This window comes from Micropterus dolomieu, linkage group LG03, assembly GCF_021292245.1.
Source record: "Micropterus dolomieu isolate WLL.071019.BEF.003 ecotype Adirondacks linkage group LG03, ASM2129224v1, whole genome shotgun sequence".
Classification (NCBI taxonomy): domain Eukaryota; kingdom Metazoa; phylum Chordata; class Actinopteri; order Centrarchiformes; family Centrarchidae; genus Micropterus; species Micropterus dolomieu.
Window position 1 is genome coordinate 16,398,940 of NC_060152.1, and position 10,713 is coordinate 16,409,652.

Sequence of the window (10,713 nt, forward strand, 5' to 3'; positions counted from 1 at the left end):
CTTTAAACAGACCTCTGAGACTATCACAGAGCAGGTGCATTTATACGGAGACTTGATTTCACACAGGTGGATTCTATTTATCATCATTAGTCATTTAGGTCAACATTGGATCATTCAGAGATCCTCACTGAACTTCTGGAGAGAGTTTGCTGCACTGAAAGTAAAGGGGCTGAATAATTTTGCACGCCCAATTTTTCAGTTTTTTATTTGTTAAAAAAGTTTGAAATATCCAATAAATTTCGTTCCACTTCATGATTGTGTCCCACTTGTTGTTGGTTCTTCACAAAAAATTACAGTTTTATATATTTATGTTTGAAGCCTGAAATGTGGCAAAAGGTCGAAAAGTTCAAGGGGGCCGAATACTTTCGCAAGGCACTGTGTGTGTGTATATATATATATATATATATATATATATAATGGCCAATTTTTATTTTCAACATTTTCCAGGTCCCACCCCCTCATTCTATTCCTTTTATGATGCATAGTAACTGTGAGAAGTTTCATTCAGGTATATTAATATTTACTGGTAGCTCAATGGGCGTAATGTTTTTATATTTACTTTCATTGCGATAAAATGTTCTTTAATTCAAAATTTATCTACCAAAGTAAATAAAACCTTGAGTAAGTATTGTGTATTTTTTATATAATTTAACTGTTCTTTTTCATATTCTGATTTGTGTTATTATTTGGTTTAAATACTATGTAATATTTTTGGGTTAGCACTATTGCAGCCCTAGTCAGTAGTATAGTTAACGGTGCAGGATCGCGAAGGGGCTGGAGCCAATCCCAGCTGTCATTGGTGAACCCTGGACAGGTTGCCCGTTCATCACAGGGCTAACTCATAGAGACAAACAAGTCATACACACGTTCAGACCTAAGGGCAAAGAGTCACCAATTAACCTATGGATGTCTTTGGACAGTGGGAGGAAGCAGGAGAACATGAAGAGAACCCACACAGACACAGGGAGAACTTGCAAACTCCACAAAGAAAGGCCTGGGCCTGGATCTACAGAACCTCGCTGTGAGTTGACAGTGCTAACCACTGCACCACCAAGTCGCATCTGTGTGTCATGTTAATCTTAATTATTCTCATTTTTAGCACCACCGACCAGTTATTTTCTGGTACAGTAAAGAAGGACACTTCAAGAGAGGTCACTTAACAAGAGCTTCTTCTGCAGCTGTCGCTTCTATTTGTTGGAGCGCAATGCGGACGTACACATTTAGGCTCTCAGAGCTTTCCACCGGGCTCGGTGATCTACAGTCTGAACATTTTCTGGTTTCGCCCCCAATTCCGAATGAACTGTCACATATGGTAAATGGGCTGTATTTGTATAGCACCTTTCTAGTCTTTTCAACCAGTCAAAGTGCTTTACACTACATCACATTCACCCACCTATGAGCAGAGACCCAACTGCTCATCAGAAACAGAAATGAACTCATTCACACATTGATGGCACAGCCACCAGGAGCAATTTCGGGTTCCCAACCTTCCTTTAAGGGGACGACCGTTCTACCCTGAGTCAAAGCCGCCCACTTATGCTACTTCAACACTTCCATAATTAAGGTCTATCTCGTTTACATGTGCATGTGTTACGTCCACTTCATAAAAATCTGCAGCTACTCGGTGAGCTGGAGAACTAGCCTACAACAAAACACATGTAGCTGTTTTTTAAGCTGCAATACAGTCATTCTCTGGACACTTATGAATACTGTGTTTATTAATAATTTATAAAGTAACTGTTAGCAGCTATGTGTCTTCTTTTTGAGGAGTTTTACATTATTCTAACTTGTGATATTAAAGTTAATATTACATGATATAATCGGAAAATGTTGAATATTGTAAAACTTTGTCAGTGTTGAGCTACCAGAAAAAATGATTAGAAAACATTCAAATTTTGTCAACTTAGTTTTTGTCACATTATTAACAAATTTGGGGGGTGGGAAGATGAAAATTAGAAACTTTTTGGCACTCTAATGTATACGTGCACATACACACACACACGCACACACACACACAGTATATATACACGTTTTTTTTTTCCATTCTATTTCCAAATATCAAAAATACCAAGATCACAAACATAAACTGACTGATGTAAATCATTTCAATATTCCAAATGCTAAACCTTAGTATCCACTGTATTTCAAATCAAACCCAGGCCACCAGCACTAATTGGACCTGCAGGGACAAATCATTTTCAGTTCTGAAAACCAAGTGGTATCGCTGTTGGTTTCTTTGCATTTCAGCTTTTTTAATTGACTATCTGAAGAAATATCTGAATCAATATGAGAAGTGGGAATTGAAAACTCAATGTATGTTAGCCACATATTTAAACAAACTGAAACAAATATCAGAATAATTTCTTATGAGACAGAAGGATATTTGGCTGCCTATCATCTTGAAAAAGTCACAGTCAAGGCTATCCGTGACTAAAGAAGGCGTTTCAATTCTTACACAATAAGGTTACAGCCCCCTAATAATTGAAAAAACGCACTTCAGTCTGTCTGTTGACCTCAGCTCACAGCAACAATGGACATTTTGGGAAACTGGAACAGCATTTTTTCCCCAAATGACAAGTCGGAGGGTGAGCATTATTCAATATATCCAGAAATGTTTATATAATTTATATATATATTAAGATAAGAGCTAAGAAAACTCTGATGGCTCTAATTTAGTGTGTAGTTATGCATGATTCTCAACATGAGATCATGAGACCACATCATACATTTGTCTCACTCATTCTCCTTTATACTGTCCCAAAGGCAGCTTCCAAAAAACAGTCAAATTAACAAATTTTATGTCCGTCCTCTTTTTATTTCCCAAATTTCCATCATAAATGCCAATTTCTTCTTCATTTGAATTCAGTGAGAAAATCAACGTTTTTTCCCCATTTGTGTCCACAGCAGAGATCGGAGACTTGATTGAGTCTGTGAAGCCATGGTCAGGACTGTCTCTTTGGGGTGTTTATGTTGGAGAAGGCCACATTATCCATTTTGGAGTGGGAGGTAAGAATCTAAAGTGTGACTTTATTTAAAAATAATGACACTGCATAGATGCAACTTTCCTTAAAAGTGTTACTCAGAAAACTGAACTATAGCAGGTTTATTTTACGGAAATATCATCTCTTTTATCACTTTCTTTCTTTATTTCCCTGTAATACCAAGATGAGAACACGGCACAGAAAGCCTGCCGCAGCTTCGTTCAGCAAATGGTTCCAAAGTCAAAAGGTGACCGTGTTCTGAAGAAGACCAGAATCTGCACACAGCACATTACGGAGATCAAAGTGCCTCCAGGAACTTGCATCAGGGTCAACAACAAGTACAACCTAGTTCCATCTCCACACGAGACAATGAGGAGCTGATGCGAGACTTTTCTGCACCAGGAGTTCAAATACGACCTGATAAACTTCAACAGTGAGCATTTCGCCACATTTGTTCGATACGGCCACGCTGTGTCTAACCAGGTAGGTTCAGAGAGTGACTGCGTGGTGTGATAAATATGAGATCTGTAGCCAATCAGCCTGTTGTTCAATGTTCCAGTCATTTATTTACTCTTTTTATTTTTAGATTACCATTAAGAAAAAAAATTATGTGCATGTCAATACAACTCGGACTCTGCAAATGATAATGCAGCAACGGATGGAGACACAAATGTACGATCTGCTGTGGTGACTCTTATGTACATCTATCACGCTGACTTTGTTAATGAGCAAAAATAAAACTCCTCCTTGCTGCTACTTTGTCTAAGATTGTTTTATTTAACAACTCAAAAAGGATGGCGCAACAGTAACAACATTTCCGTGCCTCCACACACACCCAACAAAATCCTTACCAAATTCCATTAAAGGCCAAAAAAATAAAAAACTTACCAACAAAGCAAACTCCGTAAGAGTCAGGAAACTATGTGTCCTCTTGTTTATTAAGACTTCAGGAATGTCAATAAGAGCATTTCTATACAGTAGCAGAGCTGAGGAGGCCAGCGCACAGACACAATGACCTTCTGCTATTCTCCTAGTTGATAATGACCCAGACAAAGACACACTGCCCATCAGCCAGACCTCTAATAAAGCCAAACACTCTCTATCATCTGCTAATAACCTCCACGCAGCAGCAAGAGTCATGGACAGGCCAGCATCTTCTGAATGCGAGGAGGGGAACAAAGCTCTGGGCGGACAGGAAGTAGTGAAAAGCATCCTGTTTATCGATCTGGGACTGTGCACTGCCTGATGGCACATGGCGGTAACTACATTCTTCTTGTTCATCCCCCAAATACACAAAGACAAAGACTACTGTAGGAAAGCAAGAAAAATAAACCATACACAGTGCAAAACTCTAACAACTCTAACAATCAATCCTGTTGGTACGCTCATTTGCTAGGCTCTTGGTTGCTGCGCTGCTACACATGCAACATTACACGTACACGCGCGTACACACTTGCAGGGGTGGTATTTTTCCAGAGATAGGGTAGGTAAACTCGTTACTCTTTTCTTAATTGGTATAGAGATTCTGTCCTTTTTTTCCCTCTCAGCAACCCCTCCAGGGGAATGCTGATTGATTGTCCTCATAATACCCCTGCCCCCCTGCACATATACACATACATTCTGTTAGAAGACATCCCACTTCAACTCTCTGCACAGTGCACAGTTCACAGTTCAGTAAAGGATCATTTTTCCACAGTCTCCTGCCTCTCCTCCAGCTTTCACATCACTGGCTCAGCCTGACAATGTACCCATACAGCTGGTCTGAGAAGGCCTGAAGAGAGAATTTATCTTGTACCCTCCTCCTCCCAGCTTGTCCCATGTCCCTGCGGAGCTGCTGCTCCCTCACGAGCCTCTCCATGGCCTTAGAGAAGGCCTCTGCCGTGGGCTCGCACAGGAAGCCGGTCTCCCCGTCTGCCACGCTCTCCAAGGGACCCCCTGAGTTCACCGCGATAACAGGGCAGCAGCAGTACATGGCCTCTACAGGAACAATCCCAAAATGCTCTCTGCTCGGGGTGTACAGCACAGCACAGCTGCCCCGGAGCAGCGCCACCTTCAGTGAATCAGAGGGGGAGCGCAGGAAAGTGACACAGTTCTCCAAGTGGATCTGCGCTGCCAGCTCTTTCAGTTCAGTATAATGTTGAACATTCTCAGTAACTCGATCATCGTAGCCCCCCGCCATCACCAGGTGAATGCCTGCTCTTTGGCCTGGAGGAAGGGTGCTCCTCAGGATTGCAAGAGCCTCCAGAGCCAGACCCAAATTCTTCTTTCTCTCGTATCGGTTCAGAGAGAGGAACAGACAGGAGGTTCCCTCAGGGAGCAGCCCTTCCAGGCCCTGTGCTTCAGTGGACGTCTGGTCAAAGGTACGTGTGTTGAGGGAGGGATACAGGACATCTGTCTGGACTCCTCTTAGACGATGAAAGGTCTCCCTGAAGATGCCTGCGGTGAACTGGCTGTTTACCAGAATCTAAGAGGGAGTACAGAGAGATTAGTTCATAAGGATCTCACATATATCACAGGCGTTTTAATACCCTATAAGTTGGATGACAGCCTGCAGTCTTTGATTATCCTAAAGTCTAGACTAAAATCGAAATGTCATTTCATTTCTATCAGGGCCCTGAGCTTTTACAACAGCCAGCCTGTGGAGATCAGGCTGTATTACATTTTAAATAATTATTTTGGCTTATTCAACCCGTTAAATAAAATAATTCACCATGATTTATTCTATTACACTATAGGTTTAGTCACTATGAAGAGCCAAACTCAGGCGGGTAGAGACACTTCACTTCTCTTAAGTTAATAAACATCATTCTGAGCAAATGAACTCTGTTTTCTTTAACAATGTAGAATTTAATTAGTGTGTATTTGAAATCTAATTAGTTTGTAGGCATACAAAGTTCAACAGAATTTATTTCTGGGGTGTTAATTACAGGTTAGTATGAACCGCAGCAACAACATTGCACTGGAAGTACACAAAATGATAAAGAAAACCATTGGAAAATCTCGAACAGTCTTGTCATGATTATGAAGAATCACACATACACTCACTGGCCACTTTATTAGGTACACCTTGCTAGTACTCGGTGGGACCCACTTCTGCCTTCAGAACTTCCTTAATTTTTCGTGGCATACTTTCAATAAGGAGTTGGAAACATTCCTAAGAGACTTTGGTCCATATTGATGTGATAACATCGTGCAGTTGCTGCAGATTTGTCGGCTTTTGTGTGGATCAATAAGTTAGCCAAGGCTATGTGTTGTGCGTTCAGAGATGGTATTCTGCATACCATGGTTGTAACAAGTGGTTGGTCTGTCATCTCGAACCAGTCTGCCCATTCTCCTCTGACTTCTGACAACAAGGCATTTTCGTCCACACAACTACCGCTCATTGGTTATAATTTCTCTTTTTCGGATCATTCTCTGTGAAAATCCCAGTAGATCAGCAGCTTCTGAAATACTCAGACCAGCCCGTCTGGCACCAACAACAATACCACGTTCAAAGTCACTTAAATCCCCTTTCTTCCCCATTCTGATGCTCGGTTTGAACTTCAGCAAGTTGCATGATCTTTAAGTATAAGCCACTGAGATTTTCTGTCTGGTGCTATAAACACACAATGTGATAAACTTATTAATTTAAAAAAGAAATTCTTAAAATTAACAAAATCTTATATTGTAACTCTTGTTGCTGCTTAAACTCAAAAAATCACTTTCCTGTCTGCAACCTGTGCAAAATGCAAAAACAAGGGGTTTAAAATAGAATTGAGAAACTGAATCATATTATCCTACACATTTTGAAAATTGATTTTGAATGTTTATACGAGACATGAATAGTTTAAGCCCTTTGCTCTCCTGTAGACTCTGCTGTAACCCTCACATAGGACCCTTTGGCCATTCTCAAATCTGTGCACAAAAAGCACACATTTAATATATGGGCCCATCATAAGCATCTTTTAAAAATCACTATAATTGTTTTTTAGACTTGAGCTTATATTTTGGCCTTCCTGTACTTATGACTCTTTTCTTTCTTGTTGGCTGAGCATGCTTTACCACAATGCTATAAATCGCAGCTTTCCTTCTGGTTAAAATAAAATAGTACAGTGACACAATCCTGTCCTTCAATCAGGCCATCACAACCTGTAGAGCGACACAGCCTTCAAACCTCAGCCGTTACGCACCATATCAGCCATGCCAGTGGTGCGTTCCTCAAGCCAGTCGATGGGAGCACGGTAAAGCTTCTTTAGGGCCGACTTCCTGTGGGTCAGCAGCTGGTCTGGGAAGTGACAGTAAAACAAAACCTTCTTCCTGTGACGGGAAAGTCGCAGCACCGGGATACACACTGACACCTGGAGTGGAAAGTGAAAGTGGTGCAAACAAAAATGACATTGCTTAACAACCTTATATTCTTCATATATGTAATCTATTTAGAACATGACGGTTCATTTTGTAATTTTATTACGTTGGACTATTCTGTACACACAACATCTACTGCGTGTCTGTATGTCCTGGGAGAGGGACTCCTCCTCTGTTCATCTTCCTGAGGTTCATTCCATTTCCCCCTATTAAATGTTAATTGTACAGATGTAAAGCCCCTCGAGGCAAATGTTTAATTTATGATTTTGGGCTATATAAACAAAACTGACTTGACCTGTCTAAAAAAAATGTTCCTCCTTCCAGGCTAACCAGAAGCAAATATGGCAGTAGAATAAAACAAACAAATAAAATACTAAAAATTAAAGAATGTATAAGTCTTTGTATACATAACTATAAATCATTTACTGTGTTAATACGAAACAAGGCATGTAACCACTAAAAACACATCATAAGCCAAATACTGTAAAAGCTCTATGTCACCTTAGCATTATATGATTTGGCTGATGCAGTTTTATATATTTAGAAAGCGAGGCTTCTTCTTGTGTCACACTGTAAATAATGAGTTTCTCTATACCTTTTATATGTACTGTGTATATATATCATATCCACCATCAACATGTACATAATAATAATAATCATTTACTCTAACATCCATTTGCACTCTGTTCATTGCACTATTGTCTCGGTCTGTCTACAACGCTGTTGTTTTGGTTTATTGTGTGTATGTGTGTGTCATGTATTGCTCTCTGTGTCTGATTCTTTGTGTGTTCTTTGAGTGTTCTTTGTGATACCTGTGTGTATTTGTGTGAAAGATAAAACAACGGAAAATAAGCAAGGGAGTGTCCACTTCACAGCGTCGTTGAGTTAGGGTGTGACACAAAAAGAGACACACAGAGACGGGCCACAGTGAACAATGGAAGCTATTCACTGAGCAACAGAGACAAGTTACAAGATACAGATGGCTCAGAAGAAATAAAACGTGTCTCACTCTCACTCACTTGATCACAGAAGATGACGTCGTACTCCACCCCGCTGAGGAAGACCAGATAGAGGGCCACATAGATCATCCTCAGGTAGGCACACAGGGCATGTAGGTAACCAAACACACTTGTGGGTAGCCAGTCACCCACACATACCTATTAGAAGAGTAATGAAACAATGAAATCATGTGTGTGTGACTAAATAAGCTATGATTTGTCTTTGTTATGCATATTTGAGGGACAATATTATGTAGTAAGTATTTGTGTTAACGTACCACGGGCAGTTCTGGGTCCAGGGTCTCAGAGAAGCAGTGTGATGGGTCATAATGAGCCGTCCAGATCTGAACGCTACATCCCTGAGACTTCAGAGCAACAGCAGCATCCACCACCAGTCTTTCTGCTCCACCAATACCAAGGTCAGGATGGAGGAACACCACCCGTGCCATCCTGCACACAAAAAAGTACAGCCACTGCTGGCTTGCAGACAGAGTTCAAAATACATTGTCATTCTATGCGATATAGGGATGTGCAAACAGACACACAGTTAGCCAGTAGACAGTGCAAATAATCTCAAAATCAGAAGTACAAGGTGTAAGGGCAGAACATTGTTTTATTCTTTACTTATAATCCTTTATGCAAGTACTTATAAGAGTGCTATTTTTCTCCTTTTATTATGTCTTATATATATATATTTATTGTTTTAAATCTTTAACCTGTTCCCTTTTTATTATTGTTCTTGTTATTCCAGTCTGTCCACATGTGTGGGGTTTAGGTCAGGGATGTGGGGTTGTTGATTGTTTTCCTCACTGTCTGTTCTTCCCTTCCTTGACTGGTCCCAGTCAAGGATCTTTTGTTCCATAAAACATAGATGCTCAGACTGTGTAAATGATCATGCAGCCCTTCGCTCTGGTCCAGACTTTAGTGACTGTCTTAGGTCCAGCTGATTTTGTTGTAGTACTTCTGTTTATTCTCTTTTGTTAAATTAATTCTTCAAAGACAACGGTTCATTGTAACTCAATTATTTGGTCATCCTCTAACCAGGAATATAATTTCCACGACACAAGGCGTATATTTCACAAGACTTTAAACATTCATAGGAGTGACTCCCTTAACCTCAGATACATAAAAGAGAAAATTAAATTAATAATCTCAATCTTGATGTTGGCGAACACAAACCAGGGATTTATGAAACCACTCTCTGATGCCAATAAGAGATAAACGATAAGAATTTGTCCTTGTGGTTTTGTAACATAATTAAATTCCTAACTTTTAACGTTACCTTTTGAAGCACTTCATGTCATGAATGTTTAACAGAAAACCTCTGGCTGACACTGAATTTGCGAATAAGAAGTCAAACTGATAACAAGACCACAAATGAGACTTCTGATTTAGTCTGCTAGATGGCTGTTCGTTTTAGAAATGGTAAGTGCCTTTAGCTAACTGTTAGTGATAAGACTAGATACTAGCGTTAGCCTATGTAGCTAATACAATTATAACCCGTTTTGCATAACTACATTGGTGGGCAATTGTCTTTGTAACTGACCACAATATATCTCCGTACAGTTTCATTATAATGCACTTATGTTTACCTTTGGATCTCTTGACTACCTTGTCCAAGTTCGGAAACCTGTGATGATGCTCCTCTACACGCCAGTAGCAGCAAGAACAACTGTCATGAAACTGTTCCACTTAGACACCATGCTGGCTCAAATCCACCATTGCGATCAGGCTAATATGGCTTCTTGTTGGAACCACAATGGCGCCTGTTTCCTCGCTGTAACGAACGCGCTTCCTGTGGGACACGTCTCCCTCAGACTCAAGGCGTACCGATGCTTTGCCTTCAAACTAAAGTACAACTACACATCTAAATTCAATATACAAAAATATGGATGGGTTTAAAAAAATACTTTATATAACAGCGGGACAAAAAAAATATCTTAAAACAATGCTCGATTCAATATTTTTATGACGAACGCGATTAGCCAGTCAGGCAATCTGCTTAGTCTCCTGCGCTGGTCTTGTGTTTTGTAGTCGTGTCCTTTTTAGATGAGCGTCAGCTTTGTGAGACCTCTTCTCAAGTTTTGACCATTTCACACGCTGACTGCCTGTTGTTCATTTGACGTGGACATCAGCTTGAAGGGAGGCTCAGGGTTTTTATTTCGCATCGGAACAAACTAAACAAAATGGTAAGACCCTCACATCCATCTGAAACTGTTACTGCTGTTGAAACAGCTCTATTGCTCTCTTTTAACGTCAAGCCCGAGCTAACGTTTTGCTATCTATTAGCTAGCCTGCTAACGTCAGCTCATATGTGGACGTGGCTGTTTTTCAGCAACTCAAACTGTCCCAAAACTTATTTTAGGTTGGCCCAGCACTGAATCAATTAA

At 40.3% G+C, this 10,713-nt stretch overlaps 2 protein-coding genes across 6 annotated transcripts in view; one reads left to right on the forward strand and one right to left on the reverse strand.

Annotated features, from left to right (window-relative positions):
- Positions 1-3,075: 3,075 nt before the first annotated feature.
- Positions 3,076-10,713, reverse strand: part of alg2 (ALG2 alpha-1,3/1,6-mannosyltransferase) — a 7,870-nt gene continuing 232 nt past the window's right edge. The window contains exons 1-5 of one of the 5 annotated variants that reach the window (XM_046045245.1): positions 9,916-10,377; positions 8,602-8,773; positions 8,345-8,482; positions 7,151-7,318; positions 3,076-5,445 (exon numbers count right to left, since the gene is read on the reverse strand). In XM_046045245.1, the coding sequence (XP_045901201.1) occupies positions 4,705-5,445; positions 7,151-7,318; positions 8,345-8,482; positions 8,602-8,772 (1,218 nt within the window). In that variant the 5' untranslated portion in view covers position 8,773; positions 9,916-10,377 and the 3' untranslated portion in view covers positions 3,076-4,704. Of the gene's footprint in view, positions 5,446-7,150; positions 7,319-8,344; positions 8,483-8,601; positions 8,804-9,605; positions 9,785-9,915; positions 10,378-10,713 lie in introns of those variants that run through there. The other 4 variants (XM_046045243.1, XM_046045242.1, XM_046045241.1 and 1 more) reach the window with 4 other exon arrangements.
- sec61b (SEC61 translocon subunit beta) overlaps positions 10,393-10,713 on the forward strand; it is a 4,121-nt gene continuing 3,800 nt past the window's right edge. Inside the window, exon 1 of the mRNA XM_046045247.1 lies at positions 10,393-10,512. Coding sequence (XP_045901203.1) covers positions 10,510-10,512 — 3 coding nt within the window. The 5' untranslated portion in view covers positions 10,393-10,509. The remainder of the gene's footprint in view (positions 10,513-10,713) is intronic.